This window comes from Manacus candei, unplaced genomic scaffold, assembly GCF_025592945.1.
Source record: "Manacus candei isolate 608988 ecotype Guabito, Panama unplaced genomic scaffold, ASM2559294v1 h1tg000003l, whole genome shotgun sequence".
Classification (NCBI taxonomy): domain Eukaryota; kingdom Metazoa; phylum Chordata; class Aves; order Passeriformes; family Pipridae; genus Manacus; species Manacus candei.
Genome location: NW_026138051.1, coordinates 14,123,295 through 14,150,266, shown reverse-complemented (window position 1 = coordinate 14,150,266; position 26,972 = coordinate 14,123,295). Strand labels below are relative to the sequence as shown.

Genomic DNA, 26,972 nt, shown 5'->3' with positions numbered 1-26,972 from the left:
TGCCACCAGGGAGAGATCAAATCATAGGACTGCTCACGGGTAAGGGAGAGCTCCCTTCCTGGGTTAAACATGAACTTTTCCTCTTGAAGTTTGAATTCTTCCTTCCTTCCAATTAAGAGAGGTGACCACTTAATTCCACCTAATTAGGGAGTTTTTAGATCTATTCTCCACTGTACAGGCCAGATCAGCATCTTACTTTTGCCGTGAACTCTCATGGATTAATCGTTTCTGTTGCACAGTTTAATTACCTCAGTTCAACACTTATTTACTTTTGACTTTTAATTGACTTTATTAATGCCATTATTGGTATTGTGTGACTCTTTAAGGAGAAACTGATAATATTGTGGTATTTTTTTTTCAGTAAAAATAACAAAATACCTACAGGAAGTATTGTTCAAATAGAGCATTATTTGGGTAAACTTGTTTTATAAGAGACTATAATGTGGAGAATTTAAACATTTTTACATGTAGACCAAAGGCTTTTGTACTCAAAATTTTGTAATTTCTCTGAATCGTTGATGCTCAGTTCTATTTGGTATTTTCCTCCTTTTGTTTTCATGCTGTTTGATCAGAATCTCAGTTTTCTGAGCATCCGGAAAGACTTTCATTTTGAAAAGAAACTGCTACCTGTAAAGATTGAGATAAAACACCTCAAAACATGAACCCTGAAGATGCAGAAATCATAAAGGTAGAGGTGAATGTAGCTCTATAAAATGTTCTCTTAAGTGTGACATTTTGCTTGATCTGTGAATTTCATTTTCTGAAAGTCATCTGGTTGCTCAGGTTTAAGAGACACGACAATTCTGATGTGTCATTGGATGTCTTTGATGCCAAAGAGTAGCAAATGTAGTATAAAAATGCACTTTCTACAAAAAAAAAAAAAGAAAAAAAAGAAAGAGGGGCAGATGTCAACCTCTTCTCCCGGATGAGAAATGAGGGAATACCTGAGTTTTCTCTCTCTTTCTGTTCACTGTGCCTTGTTGCCAATCAGGGGAGGCAAGGTTTGTCCTGTGCTTGGCTTTTAAACTGATTGTACAAACAGTTTGAGTAAGTTCTGTGTTGTATCCCTGTACCTGCCAGCTCGGCAAGGAAACCTGACCTTTTGTAAAAACACAATAATGATCTCCATAGTTGATTGTACAGTAACATAAAATAGCGTTTTAATTATTCTTGCTGTGATTCGATTGTCCTTTACATAGGATTTTGATTTCCCTCTGGATTCCTACCTCTTTTCCAGTGGAATGGTGAAACATTTAAGCCTCTGGCCATAGTTAAAATACTCCCTATACATTTTGCAAAACAGTTTTTAGTCTCTATGGCATTATAATGATGCAAAATTTATTTTGTCTCTAATAAATATATTATTAATCCATCAATAACAAAGGATTAATGTATATCCTTTTCTTTATCTTGCTGCCATTAGTTGTGAAGTGGTAAGGTGTTTTTTTTACTTTCTTTTATTTAGTTTCTTCCCTGCCTAGAACCATTTTCTGATTCAGTTTAACACTTACTCAATTTATGCACTGTCCATCTCCTACCTTGAAGAGCAAGAGTCTTCCACTTAATAAGAAATACTTATTGGCACATAGCTTTGTTTCATAAAGGGAATGTTTCCTTGAGAGAGTAATTGGTTTGGGATTTTTTTTTTTCTGCTTACCAAAGAAGCTTATCAAGTCCTTTTACAGAATCCTTAATATTGTTGTTTTTCTTCCCTGAATGTGAATAAATGCGACAGTCAGTCTGGAGGAGAACTGATTACTAAGTTATCTTTCTTTCTTGAAATATGAAAAAGGTCTTTCACACTTTCACAAATTGTGAGTTGCAACTCGGTTTTCAGAAAAAGAATAGTCTATATTATTGGGTCCTGTAAACAAAATGATCCCTGTGACTGCAGACTGTGTTGGTTCAAAGGCAGGAAAGTCTCCTTGGCCCCTTAAAGAACAAGTCAGCCTAGAACAACATCTAATAATGCAATAGAGTTAGAGGTCGAATTTGTTGGGCTTAGAGTGCGAAAATATTTTAAAGGCTGATGTGCTGATGGTCTGTCAATATTAGGACTAAAGTGGGAATCAGGTAGACAAATCTAGTGGGTATTTGTCTAACTAGCAGTGACCTGTATTAAAGCAGAGCTGCCTGAATTAAATTAGTTATTGCTCATCTGGTACTACCTTTCTTTGTATCTGAGAATCTGGTAAACCTCAGCTAGGATGCTAATTCTATCCTTCTGTGTTTTCCTCTGAGGCACCTTTTCATTTAATAATGAGTTTCTTCATTGTTTTTAAATTTAGGACAGAGATCTCTTCTTTGGGGGGAAATATCTTTTAATTTCTACACTGAAATATGTAAATACTACTTTTGAGGGAAAGCAGTAGGACAGGTACATTAAGTAGAATCAGATCTGTTGCCTTCAAACATAAGAATAAAGTATTGAGTAGCAAGGTAGGATCTGAAAATTTAAGATCTCTGTTTCAGAGATCTGGGTGGGCAGCTCTGTAGAGCTCAGACAATACACCTCCAAATGCTCCAGAGCACTTTAGGAACATCATACCCAGTGCTGTACCCACATCCTGGGAGCTCCTCTGTTCTAATTACTATTTCAGATGCAGAGCACGCCCCTTGAAGCTGTTGTTCTTCTCACTCTTTGGGTTAATAACTCTCCTTTGTTTTAATAAAAATGATTCCATTTGAGTTTGCCTGGGGTTTCTGACCACCCGAAGTTTTAGTCTGAGCTCTGAGAAAAGTTGAAGTGCAAAGTGACTGTTGTTCAGGTGAACTCTGCCAAGATGCCTCGATAAACTGGTAAGGAAATTAATATACAAGGGTAGAAAGGATTACAGATAGAGATAGAAGGATTAGACTGTGCACTAGCAGCAAGACTTGCTGTAAAAATGTTGCTTCAGGCTTTTGTTTATTATTTGGAGAAATTCTATTTAAATGCAGATTAGATTTTCTACCTAGAAGTACAACCTATTCTTTGTTTAGGAACTCTACAAAGAATGAATACAGAGTGTTTTTGTTTTCATTTCTTCATGAACTTTGACAGTCACGTTGCTTATCCTGTTATCTGGATTAGATATGCAAGCTCTGGATACAGGAGTTTTAGCAGTTTGTTTAGAGACCCGAGTTTAATTAATCAGTGTAAGATTACCAAATTGCCTTGGGATGAAAAACTGCGCCTGAGAAGTTGTAATTGGCTACTGACTAAACAGAAGAGCCCAGCTCTGCACAGGGTGTCTGGGAGAAAGGGAGGGAGGGTGAAGGCAGGGGAAGGAAAGGTAAAGAAGAAGAAACAATCAATAAATTAGACAAATACATTTTGTGACCTGAAATCTTTTCATTCTGTTCACAGCTCAGATTTTTGCATTGCTGGACTTTCTGTGAACAATCATCTCTTAAAATAATGCTTTGTTTTCTTTAGAAAAAAAATGAAATTAAAATAATAGTTTAAAGTAAACATCCCAATCACTTTCCATGGGTTTATTTTTATTCCTCTATCCATTCTTCTTGCATCTTGTCACCACATCTCCAACAGCCCTTACTGATCTTCTCAAAATTATGATAACATGATGTACATCCTAATGCAACTTTTTATTAATCACCTCATATTTCTGTACAAAGAAACCCCACGTGCCAAAATTAAAATGCTGATTTCAAGAGGGCTTTTTCATTTCACCTATTTCTTCCTCCCCAACATAATTTGTGATTTATTCAGCATCTTTTATGATAGAAGATTCACACAATTGGCATGAACTGTCTCTGGGATTCATGCACAGAAACAGTAGAATTGAAATATGTTTCAGGATTTGAGATTTTGACCCAATTTTAGAAAAGTATAACAGTAGTTTGAATTCTTTGGATATAAAGATGAGTCTTGTTTGTTTTGTCAAATGTATGAGATGGCAGTCAAACTAGGCTGATTGGAAATCAAGTATGTCCTCTGAGAAGATCTACTTCACTAGCCATTTAATATGATCAGTAATTTTATACTGATCTTTTAGCATGGAAATAGCATGCTATTGCAATGGATTTAATGTGGTGTTATTGTAATGGTGTACCATTTAGGAAGGTAATATTTTAGTATTACCAGGTTCATAAAAGCTTGTCTTTTGAGAACATAACAAAGATTTTTCCATGTATTATCCAGCTTTGTTATGAAGGGGAAGAAATAAAAAGATCAAGGGTTTGCTTAAAGGAGGTTGGTAAAACTTTTTGCCTCATACTAGGTGTATTTTAAGTGCGCTGTGGTTTTTTTGCTCCTTTCTTTATTTCTTTTTGATGGACAAGCTAAAGCAGTAACTAAAATGAAAGAAAATGATTCTTTGGGAGATTAAGAGCATTGGACTAATAATTTACAAGTAACATATTCTTAGGAGCTCACACCCTCAATTCAGGGTTCAGAGCCATTTAAAAATCTGAATTTAAGCAAAACTTTTCTGTGCCTTCACTTCAGCAAGCTAATCCACTTTTGGTAATATGATAAGCTGTGCATAAAATCAGTCAGAAAAAAAAATATATCTGTGATGAACGATGCATGTCTGGTGGGTGACAGAAAATGGCATATATGTCTGAGAGGAAAATAATGAATCACATGGTTAGCAGTATATAAATGTGTCAAATTCTGATATCACACAGGGTCAATGGACAGAATGAAAGGCAATTATTAGAACAGCTTATTTTCCTTTAATGTATCATTTCACAGTCACTTGTACTCCTAAAGTACATCAGATATTTATACTATTTTTCAAGACTTTCTTGTAACACTATTGATTGACTGGAATACAGCAGCTATTGGCTTTGATTTTAATATATACTTGAAACTATGTGCTCTGGCCATTTTTTAAAATTTGTTAATATTTATGTTCATTTTTTGGCATATCTAGATGTAGTACCATTTCAGGCTGCTTGGCAGCACCAACAAAAGTTATGAGCCCTCACTTCAGTTGTGTTTAAGTTGTGAAGATTTTGTAACAGGGTTTATTTTGCTGGAGGAAGAGAGAAGCTTGCATTCAGGATGCTTACTGTGAGCCTGTATTTAAAAGTCTTTGGACAAATGGCCTTTCTAGTGGGTACTTAAGTCTCAAATTAGAAAATGCTGTTTTCTGAACTGACCTCTGAGGTGACCAGCACATTGTTGCTTGTGAAGATGGAACCTTGTAAAGAAAAGTCTGACATTAAACCTGATAGACCAGAACTCTTTTGGAGTGCACCTTGCTTTCCCTATTTCCATTTTTTTTTCATGAAAGAACAGATAGTCATATATGCTTTTTTTTTTTTTCACTTTTACTTGGAATACAAGAATATGAACTCTTATTCTTCCAACTGACATAAGTATAGGGGCTAAGTGTAAAGCTCTCTTGTTATGAGTTCAACACCCCTTTCCCTCCCTCCTGCTTTGTAGCTGTCCCATCCTCAAGCTCATTTACACACTCTGTTAAATAATTATGTTGATATAAGCTTTACTAACATGGAATGGCAAGCTCTAGCCTATTTTTATATGCTCCTTAGTTCCTCTGTATCTGCAGGATAGTCTTTCTTGTGAAAAGGGATGCAAGCTTATACAAGGAAATTCAAGTAACATGGATGCTGCTATAAATGTAGTGGTAGTTCTGCCTGAGCTGACTTGGGTGTGACTAACTGAGCTGAGCACACTGTGCTGGCTGCAGGACACACCTCTGTGTTACTGAACTGCACAGAGCCCTGCTGAGTGAATTCTGAACTTGCTGTCGTCTGTATGATAACAATTTGTAAGATTTACTTTTCCGCAGATGATGATTGTATTGGGATTAGGAAAGGAGAGAAGACTTCCTGCTATCAAAAATGTTTCAAAGACTTTCTTCTGCACATGTCTCATTCCCTTCTCTTCATTAGCTGTCTTTGTATTTGGCTCGTTCCCTAAGGAAATGAGTATTTATCTTCACTGCCTAGAAACTGCAGCCTGTCTATAGTGATTAGGGAGAAAAGGTTACAGTCCATGTCAGAAACATACAGGGAAAAAATATTAAAAATAAACCACTCATCAGTTAGAGATAATAACATGGTTGATCTGAGAAATACTGATGTATGTGTCCATTTTTAATTGCATACAGTCCAATCTACTTTTATTTACATAAAAACTCCCAAGATTTTACAGTAGGAATAGTTGTAACTATAGTCTAGGCTGTTTTACAAAAGAATTAAAGTTTAATTCCAAGAAGCATTTTGAGGAATTTCTAGAATTGGTTTTCCATGTAAAATTTTACGAAATCATTACATTTTATTATGTTACTGTTAAAGCTAAATTTTAAGGTATATATTTTGGAAAGTTTTGCTACCACAAGAAATCATCATCATGTGGCTTTTTAATGGTTTATTAAAATAACAAGCTCTTCATCTCAGGAGGACTGTTTAAAGTGTATATATTGTTTTCTGATATTCTCTTTGGTTAGGTTGAGTAATGACAATGAAAGATAAATATATGTCTATATTTTGTTATACAGTTTGCAATGTGCAACACAGCTCTTTGATGGTAAGGGAAAACTGACTTTTTGCCAGTATGTTGTGTCCTTCAGGTTTCTTCGGGTGCCAATGAAACATTATCCACTACTCCAACAGATATGTTATGAAAACTTAGTATAATATCCAGTGCTCAAGTGTCCAGAAATCTGGTTTAAGTTCTCTCAAGTTAGATACCCAAAAATAATGGACACTATATAATTTTGCCCAATTTCTTTATTCCTCAGTTTCCCAGATGCAAATGGCCTCAAGAAAGCAAATAATGCAGGTTGATAATGATTGTGAAGCTTTTGATTGTGCCGTGAAAACAACAAATACACAAGGAAATGAATAAATCTACATTCAGCACAAGGCTTTGAAAGTATTAATTAAAAAGGTGTATGACCACATGCTGATTAGTGTAGATAAAGAGAAATATTGAATAACTACTAACTCTCTGAATTGGGCCCAAGGGTCCTATGAGAAAAATAGTATATGATAATTTAATTAAAGTTTGCATCAAAACACATTTACACAAGGGAGCTGAATTAATATTGTGGAATTTGCACTTTCTAACTTTCCAGTGCTTCCCTGGGAAATGTTAACTCTTTTTTTAGTGCAGTGGTTCTTCCCTGGGACATCATGTACCTGTGTATACATATATGTATATACATGTACATGTTCTGATCAGACACTTGGTATATTCACCTCACCGAGTTTCTTAGATTCAAAGCATTAATATAATAATTTCTTGAATCAGAAATAACAAATATTGATAGCAGTGCAGTTGGAAGCACAATTCGATTGGGTTCTGGAATATGACAGAAGAAAGGAGGGAAAGGAAGCTAGATGGATGTTTTGATTGAGTCAGCCAGATATTTACAAACACTTGAGCACTGATGCTTACTATTATACCCATATTTAAGATCCTCCATAAAATATATAGGCAGAGCCTGGTGAGTTTTGTTTTTCTTGGGCAGGTCTGGAGTACTCACTGTCATTTCCCCCCCCCCTTCCCTGGAGAAATTTGGTTACTCAGGTCTTGAAGCTGCATAATCACTCAGTGCAACAAGATGAGGAGCAGGGAAATGGCTCTGGAATATACAGAACTAGAACACAAGTATGTGAAGTGATGGATGAATGGAGTAACAGTCTGTTAGAGAAGGGACCACATCCAGTATAAGCAGCTACTGGTATAGAGGAGGGGAACTTCTCCCTGTGCTGCAGTTGGGGACAAAGCAATAACTGGGTGAAACAAAAATATTTAGAATATTGACTATAATGCAGTGATTAAATAAGTGATTCCAGACTTTAAAATAAATCTCCACAACCCATATTACAATCACAGTGACACCAGATTCATGACAGTATCTCAGTGGTTTCCATTTCCACTGTGTAATGGACTTACTTATAACTACAAACAAACAAAAAATTTCCATTGTAATAGCACCTGAAACATGTTATGAATGCTGTTATATCCAGCTGTTCCTAGAATTCAGATAATTTGCAGATACATAGTAAGTGTGTACTTAGAGTAATAGATTACCTCAAATCTTCTGTTACAAAAGGGATAATTAGAACAAATTAAAAATAAAATAAAGTAGTGTCACATTATGCAGCATTGCAATGAAGCCCTTGGCTGCATGGATCTGTTGATTAACAGTTTGTGACCCTCAGAGCATCAGTACCATTTCTGCACAGCTTTGAATGTCACTGTCACTCCTCGTGCTCCTGTGATGGTGCTCCTCATGTCTCCAGGCTCTGTGGTATGCAAATGATGCCGAGTAGAGCCTTAATGATTATTTCTGCCTCAGGGCAGCACAGAGGGTGAGAGAAAGGACCTGTGAGTGTGAAATTGAAAAAAAAAAAAAAGTCAGTGTCAGGAACCTCCATATTTGGGGAGTTACTCTCGGGGGCTTTTTGTTTGTTTGTTTTCCCCTTGAGACTTTAATGTCCTTTTCTGCAGAAGTTCTGCAGTCATTACAGTTTCATCTCCCAGCATTCCAACAGCCCAGTTGGTGGGAGGCTTTTTCCCAGCCATGATAAATTATTCTCTGTCAGAATCCAAATCTGCCTTTTCAAGTCTGATCATTTGTGATGAATTTATTCTGTTAACATGAGCTTGAATAGAAGCAATAGAGGATAATAAATTAACTTTGAGCATATTAATGGCATCTCTAGACTATAGATGAATTAAGGAATAAATAGATGAAATAGGTTCAATAACAAGCTGGTGAACACTTAGTCAGCAATTGACTGGTAGCTTTTCATTTCAGTCCTATTATATCCTATGGTTAATTAAAAAACATAGAAAGATTTAAAGGAACTTTTTGGAATACAGACTAAGTGTGAAATGGTCCTACCATCCACAGTAACTGTAGAAAATATGGTTGTGAAATGTACTTTGCTGAAGCTTCAGGAACACCAGCTTCAGAAATTCCTGTTTGGACCCTCTTAAAAAGAAATCTGTGTGCCAAACATGGTGAGAGCTTTCTATATGGCATCTGCCAGAGGAGCACTTAACCCAGACTTAAAATATCCTTTCTGTAGAACTCAAGAAAAAAATAAACATAAATGATGGGATTTTTTGGTTTTGCTCTTATAAACTAGAAATTAGATTAGTTCATAAATCTTTATTCCTAGCAAGAATGGTTGTGATTTATTTGGTTACCTGTAATGTGTGCCTGTTATGGTCAGGCAAACAGTTTGAAACTTAGACTTTGAAAAGAACTGTATGCTAAACTTCAGTGACTTTGTAAGAACTGTTTCTTAAATCTGTTTCTAAGGGATCCTCCGTCATATGCAACAGAAAAATGGTTGATTGAGGCTTATATAATAAAGGAGGTGATAAGTTGCTTGACAAATCTGAGTACTAGTTTTTAACCCCATTAAATAATATATGTTAGGCTTTTATTAGCCTAGGTATATTCATGCCAAAGCTTATCAAAGAGGAGCCAACGTTACTTTTTTGTGAAGACAGCTATGGTCTGTGAAATGTATAAAAATACAAATATTAAGTAGGGCTGAGTCAAAACTTGACACCTACTCTCTGAAATTTGAAGTTCGACAAATATATATCTGTCTTCAGTATCCTTCATATAGACACACATAGAGAGTGTGTGGTTATAGATAGAAGATATTATATAATTAAGCTAATGAAAGCATACTTCAAAGATCAACTAATGTTTTTATTGCCATTTTAAAACATTTCTATCTTTGAAGTAATGAAGTTTAATTTCATGAACAACTGAATACCTCATGAAGTTTAACTTAAGACCCCCACAGTTTTATACTTCTTGTGCTCAAAATAATTTTTTAAAATACAATAATAATAATAATAATAATAATAGTATTAATAATAATAATAAACACTATCATGTTTTCAAACATCATCATATTCTTCCTGGTTGCAACCACAGAACCTTTTCTGACAGCTGTTGAAATGGCTGAAAAGATAATGTAAGCAGTTGCTTATTCCAATTCTCTTGGGATCTTGCAGAATAATCCCAACTATCACTGTTCCCTAACAGTGTTTTGTTTTGTTTTTTAATTATGCATCCTATAAGAAAATGTCCTGTAAAGAATTGTGTCAAATGTTGATCTGGCCTAAATTATTCCCATCATGTGTCAGTTGTCCAAGTGCTGATAGAATCACCTGGTTTAGAGAAGAAAACTATAAGTTTACTAGTGCTCCTAGCTAAAATTATTGTGGCTTTATGTTTTAATTATAACTTAGGAGAACATACATACATATATATATATATATTACTATCCTGTCAGAAAAACTCCTTGGTGCTAAAAACTTCTTAATAGTTGGAGAAGGCTCATGTGAGTGAGATGAGAAACTTCCAATCAAACAGCACGGCCTCAGTGGAGAAACTGGTAACAAAGGCATGTTTAAAGAGCTGACAACTAAAAGTATTGCCTCGTCAGAATGCTGCCAAAATTCCTGAAGGTGCAAGCAGTGCCTATGAAGGCCAATTAGGAAGTTGTAGCCATTGCAGTAAGCAGGTTTGAACTCACGGGGAAATGATGGAAACTCTAGTCAGGCACCCCTTTTTCTTCTCTCAAATGTCTGAGTGAGGCTCTGAGCTAATGTGCAAAGATTGCTCCAAATCACTCGGAGCCACAATCCGATGCCTGACTGGAGCACAATGAAGTTTGGATTATACTGGTTTAAATTATCACCCATTTGAAGTAGTTTTCTTTATAAAACAAGATTAAAATGACTGTAATTCAAAACATTTTACCTCAAATTGATGTGAAAATTGTAGTGTTCATATTATTTCTATTTTTCAATTTGACAAAACATTTCACTCCACGTATAAGTTTTTCTATGTTGTCACTATGTCAAGAGTGAAAACATGAATTTTACTCTTGTATTTTACTCTTTCCTGATGTGTCCTATTTCTTAACACTTCTTATTTAAGTTTCTTAAAGCATGTCTTTATATAGACTGTTATAGTACCTGGGGGAAATATAAACAGATTTAGGAGGTTTACTTACCTCCTTTCTAGCCCACACAATAACAGTTTATAACTTCATAATGTTAAATTTGTTCACTAGTCTCCCTACACGCCCAATGGTTAGATAAGTGCTGATAAAAAAGCAAAGCAAGGAAGAATTTGAAGTTCTAGCTTGATAGAGCTGAATCTCAGATTATGATAACTTTTATTTACACGAAATTTTCCTTTCATTTGCCTTCATAATAGAAATTTTTCTGCATAAATTTTCCTCAAGGTTTCATATGTCTGAATAGAATCATTTAGGGAAAAAAGAGTCTTTTCCTCAGAAGTTTATTTCATGGACAGGCAGTTTTATCAGTAATTCTTTTTAAAAACCCAGTAAACTTTGAGTAAATTACTTGTGTTCCCTATGAATAAGGGTATTTTTTTCATCTAACATTCTTGCAGAGTTCTTGAGGTATCAAAGTGCAGAACAACACTGAAAAACACTGGAAATTTAAGTGTCTTGCAGAAGTCCCTGCCTAAATTATCACCAGTGAGATTTACAGCTGTAAAGTTCCTGGCCTAAAAATACAATTACACTTATTTTTAAGTCGTACTGTGTTCAACTATAAGTGCAACAGAATGCCAAATCTTATCACTTAAAGTAATAACAATACATATGTCAGCTATCAGACCCTCAAACTCTGGGAAAGAGCTGCTTTTGTGAGCTCAATCTGCAAAGGATAATTCATTCCTTACTAGGGGGTATGATTTCATGAGCTGAAAGCTTTAACTAGTACATATGTATAGGGTAGATTTAAAGTGATTATGGAAATGTCACCACAGGACAATGCATTATTAGTAGTCCCTCATATGTTGTATGCTGTCCCCTTATGTTTGCTGATAATTAAAAAGCAGATTGGGATGTCATGGTGAGAATGAGTGCAAAATGTCCCTTTTATCATTTGCAATAAATATGAAATAGTGGTCTTGCTGTATCCTTCAGTGATTGTTCTATTTGCTTGGTGACAAATGACAACTTTCTCCTTGTAATGTGCCTGCAGGGTTAAATGACTTTATTATTATTAATGAGTCGTTGCTCCAACTGTCCAGAAATAGAGGGAGTAGGAAGCATAAGAGATTTAGACCTAAGTAATTACAAATGTAATTATTACCTTTCAAATTTCATTTTTACAGCAATCACAAGGTTGTTAATCAAACATGGCCCTTTCCATGTATTCACACTTTTTGGGGCCTTTGTCAAAGGGATGAGTAGCTGTGTGGTTCCACTGAGGGTAGTCTGTGGCAGATTGACAAAGTGGTCTTGACAGAAAACTGCTGTGAAAAATTGGATAAAAAATGTTGTCTAGTCATCAAGGAGGCTGTGGTTGAGAGGGTTTTCCAAGAGAAAAACCTGCCTGAACTGCAGCCATATGGAGGAGAGTGTCCTCTTGGGGAGGACAAGAGGAGCAGGAGGGGAATCCTTTTGTCCTGTGGAGATATGAGATGTTGAAGTTTTACTCCTCCGGTCTGTCCTTCCTCAAGGTTGTAGGTTGTCATGAAGGGATCATGACAACCAGCACAGCAGAGCCAACACGCTGCTGGGCACTTTAGGGAAATTAAAATCCACGCCCTCTCACCCTGCAATAGTTATCCTAATTTCTCAGAATGATGGATTTTCAAGTTTTCAGGTGGAGCACAAGGTTTTTTCTTCTGTACCAGTGGTAAGGGAATTGCAGGAAATTTGAAAAAGGGAAATGGTTGTGGGTGGTGTTAGACAATGTTGCAGGTGCTGTGAAACTTAAGCAGTGTCATTTTCCAGAATCATAACCTGACCTTGATATTTATTGTGATATGTAAAATCTGGGGGAAAGCTTTGGAGAAATGAGAATGTTTCCCTTCAAAAATGCAATTTCTTCATAATGTTGAAATGTTGAAGATCCTCATATTTTAAAAAATCAGGTGAAAATTAAATGAGAAAATGGATATTACTAGTTATCCTACACTCAAATGTAAAGTGAATCAAAACCGTCACAAAGCATTTGAATTTTGAAACTACATTTTTGATGGAAAATTTATTTGTAAAAAAGACTTCAGCAGGCTTTACTTATATATTCAATTGAGATTAATATTGTTGATGGCCCAATAAAATTTAATAGCTATCAGCACTCAAAAAACCATAGTGTATATATGGATATCTGCTTACGTGAATATTGTAAGAATGTTTAGAAGTATTAAATAATAGATAAAGACAGGATATTCACAATAAAACCAATTTTTTTTTGTTTATATCCTTATTTTTGTTTATGTTCTATTTTTTTTCTTGAAATGAAATTGGAGTCACCACATAAAAGCTACAGAACATTTTTAGGCTGTTGTAGGTTTATTTTGGTTGCTGCTATAGTGGCCTTTGACTTTAAATTTCTGTTTGTGCATATCTGATAAAAAACATAATTCAAAACATCTTTTATTGTGCATGTCTTAAGTTATCACAGGAAATATATGTTTACTAGCTTACTGAGTATTTGGGAGTTCTATGAATCCCTTCTAAAAATTAATGTTTCATTAAAGTGTCTGAAGCATGAACAATTGCCCACAGTTGTTCAATTACTTAATTCAAAAGATTTTTTTAGTATCCTACTTTAGATCAAACTTTTGTTTATTTTTTACTGGAAAGTCAGTAAAAAGAAAGTGTCCCATTTGGCATGCAGATGCATCAAGAAACTTACTGAAGTGAATACAGGCTGTAAATGCAGACATTTGAAGCAGAACTGGAGGTCTTTCATCCCACACTTATCCTTGAAGGAGCACGTTTTATAGTAATTTTTACCAAGCATATAACATTCAATCCCTAGAACTTTATATGACATATGCTGTTCTTCATAGATCATCTACACCCCATCTTTTAAGTAATGTTTAAGGATATTTAAGAAAGCATAAAACTATCTATGTGTACACCTGTGTGAGCAACAAAGCTTTGGAAACATTATACAGTGAAAGCAGAGTTGTACTTATTGCTTCAGTCTGTCTTACAGACACATGCTGCAGGGCTACATTTTTTTGTTTTCCTGTAAAAGATAGCATGGATAAGAACAGATATTAGGGAGAAATTCTTTACTGTGAGGGGGTAAAACACTGGCACAGGTTGTGGATGCTCCGTCCCTGGAAGTGTTCAAGGCCAGGTTGGATGGGGCTTGGAGCAACTTGGTCTAGTGGAAGGTGTCCCTGCCCATGGCAGGGGTTGGAACCAGATGAGCTTTAAGATCTCTTCCAACTCAAAATGTTCTATAATTCTATGAACAGCTCATAGTCCAGAAAAGGTGAAAGATTTCCAGTGCTCCCCATACCACTGAGGGGTCGGGAGTGTGGTGTGTGGTCCTTGGCTGATGCCTGGGGAAGTCAACACTGAAAGATATTACTTGAGGAAGTACTCATTCCAGGGGACAAGTTCTGACTATCTAGCGATTTTCTGTTTCCCTGACTGTAAATAAGAGTTTGACCTTGAAAGACTTAAAGCAAAATTTTACAGATCAAGAGGAATGTTTGCCGTGTTACCAATGCCCTTCTGAAAACTCCTATTGGAAATGTTTCCTCTGAAAAGTGAGAGTCAAAGTCCTTTTTCGTTCAGCATATTTTTGCAGAATGTTGAGTTTGTTACAGGAACTTTACATCAGTAGCAGAGCTTAATATATAATCTAAAATGCATAGTCTTTTCAGGTATGGGGGGAAAGAATGCTAATTTCACTCTTTACTATGTTTCCAGGTCGAAGGTTATTGCTGGAGGATAAACCATTTCTCACTATGCAGTTTCACCTTGTTTAATTGATTTGAATTTGAATTTATATTCCATGTTAAATAATGAACCATGTATTAATAATTAAGAAGGTTCGGTACAAATGTGAAGCAGTTAATTAAATATTAAATAAAGCACATTGTATTACCCAGAATTGTAATCAATATACTAGATTTTAGGCTATTCATTTTAGATGGTCATTATACTTTACAAGTTATGGTTAAAATTCTCATTGATAACTCAATATACACTTTATAGGCTAAGAAACATGTGTCCTTTGCAAATGACCATTTTTTTTTGCTATAAATAGCAACAAAACCTGGACATAAAAGATGAATTTAATTGGACTGTTAAAGAATTAAGGGTCAGTGCCATGTACTCTACAATATCGTCACACCCAAGTTCATTAAGCTGAAAAACAAGAGGGTTTGGGGGCTTGGTTTGGAGGTTTTTGGGTGTGAAATGTCTTTCTGTGGAAAACAGCAATTACTGAAGTTGAACTTTTTACAGGAGCATTGCCTTTACACAGTTTCTTGGCTATGATTAATACAAGATTGAAGTTTGAGTCAGAATAGCAATAAGAGATGACTTAATGAAAGATTAATGTGCTTTATTTGTATGGCTGTTATTTGTGAAGGAAAGTTTCACTTCACAAATGTAGTTAATGATGCAGGAATTACAATATGCTACCTCTTTCGCCCTGATATTTTCTCCATTTCCTGCCTCCTCCCTCACCAACTTTTCCTGGCCATCTTTGATAGAGTTTGCTTGACTAATTGCAGCCAGGTGCAAAATACTCACACCTCATTCTATTTGGATTTTATAAGAATCAGCCTAACTCATGGCAGTTTTTGGGATTAAATTCAAATTAAAATCATGGCTCTTGGGATATAAACTGTGTTCACTGGAATGGAAGCAGAGATGATTTTACAATCTGGCAAGCCTAGGTAGCACATGAAAATGTGTGATTTCCTGCATTCCTGTTGATTCCTCAGTTAGAACATCTGGAGGATCAATCTTCTCTGAGTAGGATTTCTCACAAGCAGGGCAAGCTCTGTACACCCAGCTGAAAACTAACAAAAGTGGTGTGTCCTACTTGCTCCTTGAATAAAAAGGTTCCGAGGCTAGAACTTAAGTAACTCTTTTAGGTTTTTAATTTATTGAGACATATACGGGAAATAAAATATTCATAGGAAACTTCTCCCAAAGGCATTTTATTATTAAACCAAAAAGCTAGAGTATATTATAGCAGCACTCATTTAGGTTTCTACATTAAAGCTTCTTCCTCCTGACCTTATTAAAGTAACCCAGTTTACACTAACAGCCATTCTCCCCTCCCTTTTTTATTGTTAATGTCATTTCTGTTCTCCTCATATAGCAGAGACCTCTAAATGATGTTACCCAAGCGGCCACTTTTGGTCACCAGGGTAATTCTGGGCGATAATTTCCCCATATTATGCTTGAATTCCTGCTTAGATTTAGTACCACTTTTAGTAAATACACATGGGCAAAAAATGGGGGGGAACATGACCCACTCCTTAGGAACTATTGGCTGAGATGAGTAGCTTGGGGTTGTCATCTTCATCACTCTGGTGGGTTCCTGCTGAGCAGAGAGCACTGAGAGTGCAGTGGGAGCTGTTTAATCCGGAACGCTCCGTAAATGAGAGGCACTTCTGGATGCTGACAGAATAGTGTTGGCACTGCAAGCCATGTATTCATATATGTGCTGTGTTGTGAAAATATGAAAAATAGCTCAGCAATGGCATAATTGTGGGCAATTTGCTTAATTGCTTGCTAATTGTTGCTTGCTTTATTATGAAACAAGAGTGCTCTAAATGTAACACTGGATGGTTTGCATCCAAAATGTGTCAAACTCAAAACCAGCTTTTCATTAAGACTTCAGCTACATGGCTTTAAAATTCAAGCACTCTATATTCTGTGTTTTAAGGCTTTTTCTTTTTTTTTTTTTTAATTGGTTTTGAAATTTTATTTGCACAATTTATAAGGCCCTAAACCTGCATTGGTACAGTGCAGTCTGGTGGTTTTTGAACTTCTAATGAATCTGAGTACTTTGCTAATGAATACATTTACAAATGTCTTTTGATCATTACTACATGTATGGATAAAGGTGGAAATGTTTTAAGGCTTCTCCAGGAGCTCATGTTCTTGATTGCCCAACTCTTAGAGGTGCACATCTCCTTTCAACATGTGCATTCGGACTTGGGTTTTAGGGGACATGTACAATTCTGAAAGTTTGGCTTAAACTTTTGAAAAAAACTATTCTCTTCTGTTTCAACCAAGATATCCTGATTCTAGCAGGAAGTTAGACCAGACATCTTCAAAAGTCCCTTCCAGTCCAAGTCTCTTTGTGAGATGTCATGATGCAAGTGATGGCTTTTATAGCAGACTGAGAAAAGAACCAGCCCTGTTGATATTGTCTTAGTAGTTTGTCTCTCTTTTGAGGATGAAGGGGAGGCCATAGAAGTAGAAAAGAAAGTGTGTTGTAAATCAGATACAAAGAGGATAACCAACATTTTTATTTACTGTCTCTAAAATCCCACACAGACTTTATAACCATAGGAAGTCTCTAATGAAAAAAAAAAAAAAAAATAAAAAAAAAAGGTTTGACCGAAGGATAGTTTTCTGACGAGGCTGAAATTCAGCTTTTTCTTGAGGGAAAGTAAATATTCTTACTTGAAAACTGCTTTGACCTATAAATGATAAGACTGTGGAACAATGAAGAAAGCCTTTTAACTATTGTGCTTTTAGTTATATTTGACAGCTCTGATCTAAACATTTCAGAAGAGCTGACAGACACTTTCTTTAAAAATGTTCTTAGTTCTGCTGCAGACAATTTAAAAAATAGTTTCATTCCTAAAACAACCTGGAATTCAAACCAAAGTGTTAAACTCACATGTGCATGAGTGTGATCTGTTATGTGAATTAAAAATTCTCTTTCATAGTACTTGTATGTCATGTTTGAAGAGTCTCCACGTAGTATGAAAAAAAAATATAAAACTGAGGGTTTATAACTGAATAAGAAATTAAGTAGATGGTTAAGAGTTGAATGGAATGTACTGTTTATAATACATGGGGAATATGTACACTTCTATTTCCTAGACACTGAATTTCAGTAGCAAAAACCATCATTTCTTCTGAAAATATTCAGACAGTAGAAACTTTCTTATCCTTGATTGGTAGAGGCAGATGCCACAGATGTTTCCTACCCCTGATTACTTATCAAACTATGCAAAATAATCACCTAAATTATTACATTTAAATGAGAGACAAAGGCTCAGAAAATTTTGTTGTCATCCACATTTACAGTGACTTGCAAAGATACAAAATAGAAGGAAGCTTAAAGAGTAGCAGCTAGGAAATGCCATGGTCAATTTGCACTGGCTCTGGTAAATGACCACCTGAGCTCTGAACCTCACACTCCCCCAGCTGCGTGGCTGGAATTCCTCCTCACAGGGTCCTCTGGGATGCTCAGCTGAGCCAGGCAGAGAATCCTTTGTTTACAGCAAGTGGTGGAGGGGAAGGTAGACAGGATGGTGAGGACACCTCAGTGCTGGGTACAGGGACTTCTTTGTGTGTAAAGTCTGTAACAGAATATTTGAAAATCAACTGCGTTGCATTGTAAGTCTGCACCATCTGTATGATACATTGCTGACAAAAAGCTCTCTTCTCTGATTAAATAGGGAATTGTTAAAAGTGTGGTTTTAGTAAGTGCAACATTGTTTAGTGCAATGCCAGTGCCAAGTAACTATTTAGGAGGATTTCAGATGCTGAAGAAGCAGGAGAGTGATATGTTAGGAAAAAAGAGAATGAATTAGACTGACAGAAAGAAGGTGTATTTTATGGCCTGGAAGAGCAGGCAAAAAAAGATAATGCTTGTTGAATATTCATGCAGAAAATTTCCTACATTTTGTTCTGAGTTGAATTATTCTCCAAGAGTGATTTTTACTTCATTGTGCTAAAAAATAGTTTCTTGTATTGCTGATTTTATATTTTTTTACTTTATACCAAATGAAAACTGTATTGCATCTGTTATCCTTGCTAATATTATTTACTGAAGCTTATCAGTGTATGAGATTTTTTTTAAGGTTCCTTTAAATGCATTTACTGGTGGTTTTGCTTCCCCTGTGTTTCCTACAGCACATCCAGTCTCCTAAAGACTGCCTTAGGGTTTCACTAATGCTATTAGAAACAGGTGATTTGGATTAAAAACAATACAAAACCTGTGTTATTAATAATTTTTAAAAATGTACACCTTTTAAATTTAGTCTAGAAGCTAAGGTTATCATTGCTTTGGGGGGGTGTTGTTTGTTTGTTTGACTTTGATAATGAATGCAGTATATTATAAAAGAAAACTTGGTTGTTACTAGTAAAAAAAGAATTCAGTCAAAAATCATACAGAAAAGTACTTGTATTTGCTAAATAGTTTTTATTTCCTGTTCTACAGCATTGCAGAAGTGCTCAATAGGAAAGGGTCTTTTCAAATTTAAAGAAAACTTTATATTTTGCATATTATTAAGCATAAGCTCTGATGAAAAGCATACTCTGACAACCAACAATACCTGCACCAAATACCAAAGCTGAAAGAAAGACTATAACTGCTACAAAAGATCTATCTGCTAAACAGTCCTGCATTGGCAGACTTTTGCATAACAAAACCCCAACTTAACACCAAAATAATTTGTATTCATAATTTATGATTATTCCCAGGATTGTTGTAAAGTTTTGGAGTTTGGGCTCTTGTTTGGTTTTTTTGTGGTGGTGGTGGGTTTAGTGGTTTTTGGTGTTTTTTATTAATTGAACTAAAACCCAGAGTAAAATATCTCTTCTTTAACAGAATAAGCAGGACTGTAATTCTGACAATACTCTTACTCTTAGTGTGGAGTGTTCCAAGTTTACAGGTAATCTGGCAACACATGGCCCAAAATTACCATCCTACTGATCTGTTGAAGTGGTGTAGAGAATGTTTTAGAAGTGACCTTTTAGTTCTGCAGTTGCCTTGTCTAAAGTGTAAATGTTACATTTTTATTGTCAAATGTTTCTTTTGATGTTTTAGCTTTGTTTACTCTCTTACTGAAGTTTGAGAGAGATGGTAAAATATAAGGATTGTAATAGTTGCTGTGTAGAACAAGAAATGCATAAGTATTATTTCCAAATAAATAATTGTGTGTTTTATACAGTTTAACTGAATTAATAGCATTTTAAGAGCCACTAGAAAGCCTCAAGATAAAAAGAAACACTGAAGTATTTGGTATCAAATTTGGTATGTTTTTTAATAAATGCAAAAAAATAATTTTCACTATAAACTGGGGCTAACTCAACACTCCATCAAGGTTGTACCTGATTTCAGTGAATTGTCTTGATCAGAATAGAAGCAAACCTGGATAATTAAAGAGCTTAAAAGACTTGTATATAGTCAGATTTATGTCTCTAATAGCAGATAGTAGGACATAGAAAGATTAGACTAATCCACCAGTAGCAACTTTTTTTATTTTCCTGCAGGAACTGTTGCCTCCACTAAATTATTTCCATATTTATGTCTCCTACTGCCCATCATAACTGGATTAGTATTTCAGCATCAAGGTGCCAAAGCTTTGTCAGGATTACACTGAAAAGTACTCAGGCAAAATGACTGAAGACATGTTGAAATGCCAGTAATATGCCAAAATAACATTTATAAACAATCACTTCTCTGACTGACACATACTCAAGGAGAAATAATCAAGAATAGAGCATTCATGATAAAACAAGTAACCAGTTGTCTACTTAAACATGGTAGATTTCAAAAAGATGCATCCTGTGTTTTGGACAGCAACATTATATATTTCAATGCCTTGAGGAAAAACTTAATTCATTTGCATTGAAAGCTAACATGGAAAGTAGTGTTTGTGCTCTGTAGCTTTACACAGATTTCCACATGCAAAGGATTTATTAAAACAGAAATGCAGCATCTGTTTAAACATAAAGCTCAGAGGGTGGGAGGCTTCTATTCAGCACTCTTCTTGCTCTAAATAATTTTAGTGGCATACCTTCTCCAGTGCCTATGACACAGAATCCAATTTTAAATGTTATCTTCATTAAGACAGATATTAAAAACATGTATACATCTTTCATTGGAAAGTTTTGTGAAGATGGCACTGTGAGATATCTAATCAGATATTCTTCTATGCTTCTGATGTATTTAACCAAGTACACACCAAGAGAATATAAAATTATGTGTAGAAACTTAATTCTATTAGTTTTATTTTACACAATATGATAAAGCCACAGTTTAGATGGAACTGATCAGGAGTGTTTATGTGTTGCAAATTAACACCTTTCAGATTTTTGTTTACTTTGCCTTTGAACAAATTATAATTTCTATGATCCTTTTTCAAGGGCACAAACCTTGCATTTATTGAAGAAATCTGGTTCGATTACTAGTAAACTACAGAGGTTACATCTTCTTTTGCTATTACCCTTTGATTTTTCAAGGTTTCCAGCATTGAATACATGGAGAAATCAATTCTCTTTAAAATAGTTGTTACACTCTTTCATTCTTAAAGCTCTTGAATGCATCTTTGAAGCCAAAGTAGCGTCTTTGGCTAGTGTCCATATTAGCTTTGTTTTGTCTTAAGCAAAGCCAAACAATTAAAAAAAACTAGTTTTAAGAAAACATATTTAAAAAATTGTAATTTTAAAAATTATACTTTCTCGAAGTAGCTCTATGCAAATATCTAGAAGAATGGCATTAGCTTATTAGAAAGCTTTTAACTTTATTATGGAAATTAAAATTTCAAAAAGTGCAAGGATCGTTGTGACTAAGTGACAGGACAAGAGGAAACAGCCTCGAGTTGTGCCAGGGGAGACTTAGGTTGGATATTAGGAAAAATTTCTTCTCTGAAATGGTCATCCAGCGTTGGAATGGGCTGCTTAGGGAAGTGGTGGAATCACTGTCCCTGGAAGAGTTCAGAAGGCATGTGAATGTGGCACTTGAGGAAAGGGTTTATTGCTGTCCCTGGCAGGGCTGGGGTAACAGTTGAACTTGATGATCTTAGAGGTCTTTGCCAGCTTCTATGATTCTGCGAAACAGGCTGTATAAGAGCTTTAGTTGCACAGTTGTAATAATGGTATCAGCTGCTCATTAAACAGTAGGTGTTTTCTGGTGATGTCCAGTGAGAACACTGTGGTCCAAAAACTTGCAAACACCTAAACCTTTGCTTCAGGTGTGCACCTGGAGGTAATTCCTTCCCAAACTGTGGCCATTACTGTAGAACAGGGATTGCTTTGTTGACCTTGATTTCCTTTGTGCATCCTTCTTTGTATCCCTGATAATGCCTTGTCTTTTTCCCTCCTCCCAGCTATAGAAGTGAATCTCCAGAAAGCTCTGGCTGAAGCCTCTGAAAACTGCACACAGGAGTGTCTGATCCTCGGCCATTCCGACAACTGCTGGATGCCTCCGGCTTTGACGCAGTACCAGCAGCCCAACACCCCTTTGCCATCGTTTGGCTTCCAGCAAGGCTGGGGCCGGGGAGCCAGGCCTGAGGGACGGCACACTCTGGGCAGGCCCCTCCCAAAGGATGACAGTGACAAAGGCCAGGGGGGGCCCAGGCCCCAGTTCTACAACACCTGCGAAAGACATTGCGCCAGCGAAGATCCCGTCAAAGTCATTCCTCTGGCAAACTTCGCCGCGTCCCACCAGGCTCCGGGCTCTGGGAGCAGCACCGCGTTCGTACACGAGCACCAGCTATAAAGGCATCTCTGACAAATCCCTAATTTCAGGCTTTAAGTGACTGTGTATAGTCACAGCCTAACGCTCTTCTTCGGGAACCTACACACTTGTTAGGCTTGTGAATATTTGTGTATATAGGATCCTAAATTTGAAACTGATAATCTAAATCCTTAGGACTTAGTTAAAAGGTGTTTACCATAGTTCTTGGTAATACCCACAAAATGGGGAAGAGAACCCACAACCCAGAAACAAGTGAAAGAGAAACAAAATCCTGTTCATTTTCCTACACGGGCCATATAGTACAAATATCTGCCAGCAGTTCTTCCTCCCTTTGAAAGCAATTTTTTAGTACAGTTTGGGGAATATTACAGTCTAAAAATAGCTTACTCAAATTTTTCTTTGTTGTTATGATTTATAGCATATTCATAGATTTCATCTTCCATTTGCTTAGCATTAGTGATCAAGTGAGTAATTTCTCATTTGATTACTTGACATAATAGAATTAATAAATCCTAAAATCTAATTCTTAAGAAGGATTGTATATCTTACCATTTATCCTTTATGTAATTAAGAAGGAAAATGTACTTAAAGAAAAGACAACTGATTTTTATTTTAATTTTTATTGGCTCAATATACATGTATTTATTCTTTGAAAGAATGTTATAGATGAAATAGAAAGTTCTTAACTGGCTTTTCTGTGTGAAATAAGCAACATGACAGTGATAGGACATGCCAGAACAAAACTGGAAAAAAATTATAAGTAACTTTGAATTTCCAAATATTTCTACAATAATTCAAGGAACAATATTATACATACTATGTTTTCAAGCCATAAGTTTATTTCTTTTTTTTTTCTTTAATTGTTTTTTTTCCATCTTGCAGAGCTTGCTTTGGCTACTGTTCCTGTTAGTTGAAAATTACATGGGCACTGCTGAAAACAGTAGGAAAGTGGGGTAGTTTTTTTGGCTGATGTGCTGTCGTGACTGCAAGATACCAGTGTTTAAAAAAGTGTTATAGTGATATGTACGGCTTTTTTTTTACAGCTATATTCACCTATTGTAAGTATTCAGTAAAATTTTAACTATAATATTAGTTATTTCACCACAAACCTATTAGATTAAGAAGTACTTGTCATTGTGGATTAGTTATTAGAGAATGATTGATAGTGCTCAGCAAAGAAAGAAGAATCTAGGTAATGAAAGCTGGATAAATATAAACACACCCCAATCATATTATTTGATGAAGTCTCAAGGTGATTCTCTTTATAGATGAGTGATTTTTTTCGGTGTTCTCTGTACTGGAAAATATATTCTATTGGTAAATTCCAGAGTGGATGAAAAAGAGATTCCTTTCTTAGATGAAAAAACATATTTTTCCTCTAGCATTTCCTTCTAATATTTCTTTGCTGTTTAGTCATTTCATAATTTACAGTATGTACATACCAAGGAATTTTTCCTTTAAGAAAATGCATAATTTCTTAATTTTATTGCTACATTAAGTGAGACAATCGAAGTTGTATGGAGGGGAAAAAAAGACAGTGTGTGAATATTTCCTATGGATAGAATTCTATGTAGGCTTCATAATGTAACTTAAATCTGTAATTTATAAACAAAACTGTGTGTAAAAATGCTGTAATATTAGCTGCTTGTAAAATTTATAGAAGTTCAAGTTGTTGAGGGTTTCCAATGAATGCTAAAAGAGCTTCTCTTATGTGCCCAGCAGGTATAAGTAGCTTTATATATTGCTGTCCCCACTGTAAATCTATTCAAATCACATTTAGAATTTATGTGCAAAATAATAATAATTAAAAAAAGCTTCACTTTTAACCTATTGATAGGGTTTAATTAATGGACATCAGATTATCTAATGATGTACGTCTTTTGCTTTCCTTTTTTTTAATGTAGTTTTCAATAATGTTTAGAAAAGATGTGGCACACTGGCTTCCAGTTGCATGTAAGTCCTGGAAAAAAATAACAATCCTTTGGGTACTGACACACAATAGCTGACACATCTCATTTCCAGTTCCAGGACAATTAAAAATTTGACAAATTAAGTCATACCTAATATATACAAAGCCCTTTGTTGTTTGCTTTGGACACATCAGAATGAGAAAATTCGGCAGTTCTTTTCAGAGACATGCAAAAAAAAAAAAGCTTATCTTTAGTTTACACAGATTTACCAAACATACTAATTGTGCAAATTTAGAATAATGCTGACAGCTAATGCTTCCTACTGTACACAGAAGTCTTCAGTTTTTATTACAGAAGGCTGCCATACAGAATTGGCAGCTCCACTGGAAAACTCTCCTTTTTTTTTTTTTTGCCTGCAACAGTTCCTTTTTGGATGAAAAATGTAACTGAAATTTCCTGGCAAAGAATTAATTTCTACAATTTTAGGATTTTCATAGGAAATGGTGAAGGAACCAGAATTAGTGTTTTTTTCATTGGTAGGGAAAAAAAAAACAACAAACTTCACTTAATTTTAGTGTGTTTAGGGGTTATTTTGGTTTTTTCCCTAAGATACAGAAGCAATTATCCAAGCCCCTTCTCTTGAAAACAAACAAACAAAACCCCAACAAAATACCTAAACCAAACAACAACAAAATATTGCTTAAACAAAAGGCATTGTAAAGATAAATCAGATTATATGAAGTATTAAATGCTATATCCATGAAAATGTGTTCTGATATCCTAAAATTCAGTCAACAAGGTACAGAACAATTAATTGTAAATACACATTGTTTCAGAAGATAAAATGTTCCCTCATTTTTATATATTACATATCTAATATATAAAACTACACATTTGAGGCAACATTTTTCTGAGTAGCATGTCAGTATCCAGAGGAATAATGTTACAAGAGACTTGTTACACATCTTGCCATATATATAAATAATTTATCTAGTACATAGACTGTATATTTTTGTGTAATTTTTTTTTAGTCATTTAACTTATTTTATCTTACTTGTGTGAATTTGTGGAGAAAACAATCCTATATACAATATACAGTAAAATGGTAGTTACATGATTAGATTTGTTTCATACAGTGTAACAATAAAGGAAAACCTTTGCCTTCAATGTTATGTGTCAAACAGTCTAGTCTAGATAATTTCCCTTCTCCAAACTCAATACTTGTTGCACTTCCAAGTATTGCATCAAAGTTATGGGTAGTAATGGCAGAAAGGAAGGTTCTATTTCCATATTGTAAAGCATTCAATTCTTTAAAAAAAACCCAACAAACCTCTAAAAGAAAGAACTGAGTCAAACTGTTTGAAGTAAAATATGCTGTTTCTTTGTTTTCCTAAACTGTGCTGTATTCTGAAGTGTAACTTAATTCTAAAGAAAGAATAATTAGGCATGTCTGCTCAGCCAGACAGAGACTACTGAGCACCTGCTCTCTCTGGGCTTCGAGCTGGCCGGATGCAGGTCATTTAGCTAATTATCATGGCAATGAGCCCATGCTAATAGGGCCTGAGGGCTTATGAATGTTAGCACAAAGGCTGGCCTGATCTAACATTAGTTATGTGGTCCCAAGCCCAGCCAGGTCTTTTTGCTGGGCATAGGACCAGAGTAGAGCAGCCTCTTTGCATCTCTGCCCACAGTGGGGGTAGATCTGGTGGGTGGTTTTGTAAGAGAAGGGAAGGGTTGCTCCATTGTGTTCTGAGCAAGCTGTAATCCCCTGTGGAACCCCATCAGCCCCCAGCTACCACTCTCACCTGCTTCCAGCACGGTGGAGACAAAGACAGAGACCTAAACAATTTCTATCAGGAATGGTCAATTAGCTCAAGGTTGTTTGAGTCTTACAAAGTCTGAGGCTTTAAAGTTTGAAAACTTACACTTGACTTTATTTGATTTCTCGTGTTTTCCTTTTGCAGGTTTAATACCAATCCTTAATCAATGATAAGCAATTAAACGATCACACTGCAGTTTACTACCCTTATTTAACTGGATAAATAAAAAGGAAGGAATTGGTTTGTGCTGACACAAAGTAAAGCTGAAGGCAAAGATTTTATTTGGTATACATAGGAAAATTGTGTATAACTTATGTTATCCCTAGTGAAGAAAGAGATTGATGATTTCTTGTAAATATTTGAGTTTGTATTTCTGGGAAATCTCCCTGCTCTATGGCATACTACAGGATCTGAGAGTGAGCAGTGTATGTCTGTGTATTGAAACAGCCCTAACCACACTCTACAAATCATGCAGCTGGACACCATATACTACAGTCCAGAAGCATTTGAAGTCCAGTAAATTTGCAGTAGTTCTATTTCAGGTTTCTGTACAGCATGTTGTCCTGTTAATTACAATGCTTATTAATAAACTAGATCCACAAAAGCAGTTTTCCCCTTTGCGCTGTTTTCTTTGTGTTTCATTATAAAAGTTTAAAAAGTATTCCTCCAGTTATGCTTCTCTCTGATTTTCAGCTTTCTAAATCTCTCTTCATTGTGACATCCCAAACTGTCAGAAAATGCACACAATGTGTACAACAATCAAACTTTATGTTATCAGAAGTATCTTCCATTTCTGTGTCA

General features: G+C 35.5%; 1 protein-coding gene across 4 annotated transcripts in view; it reads left to right on the top strand.

The window, feature by feature from the left end:
• The window catches only part of PCDH11X (protocadherin 11 X-linked), a 459,145-nt gene extending 433,488 nt beyond the window's left edge, over positions 1–25,657 (top strand). For 3 of the 4 annotated variants that reach the window (XM_051788404.1, XM_051788428.1, XM_051788414.1), the window contains one exon: positions 22,071–25,657. In XM_051788404.1, coding sequence (XP_051644364.1) covers positions 22,071–22,462 — 392 coding nt within the window. In that variant the 3' untranslated portion in view covers positions 22,463–25,657. The remainder of the gene's footprint in view (positions 1–22,070) is intronic. The other variant, XM_051788419.1, reaches the window with a different exon arrangement.
• Positions 25,658–26,972: the final 1,315 nt, after the last annotated feature.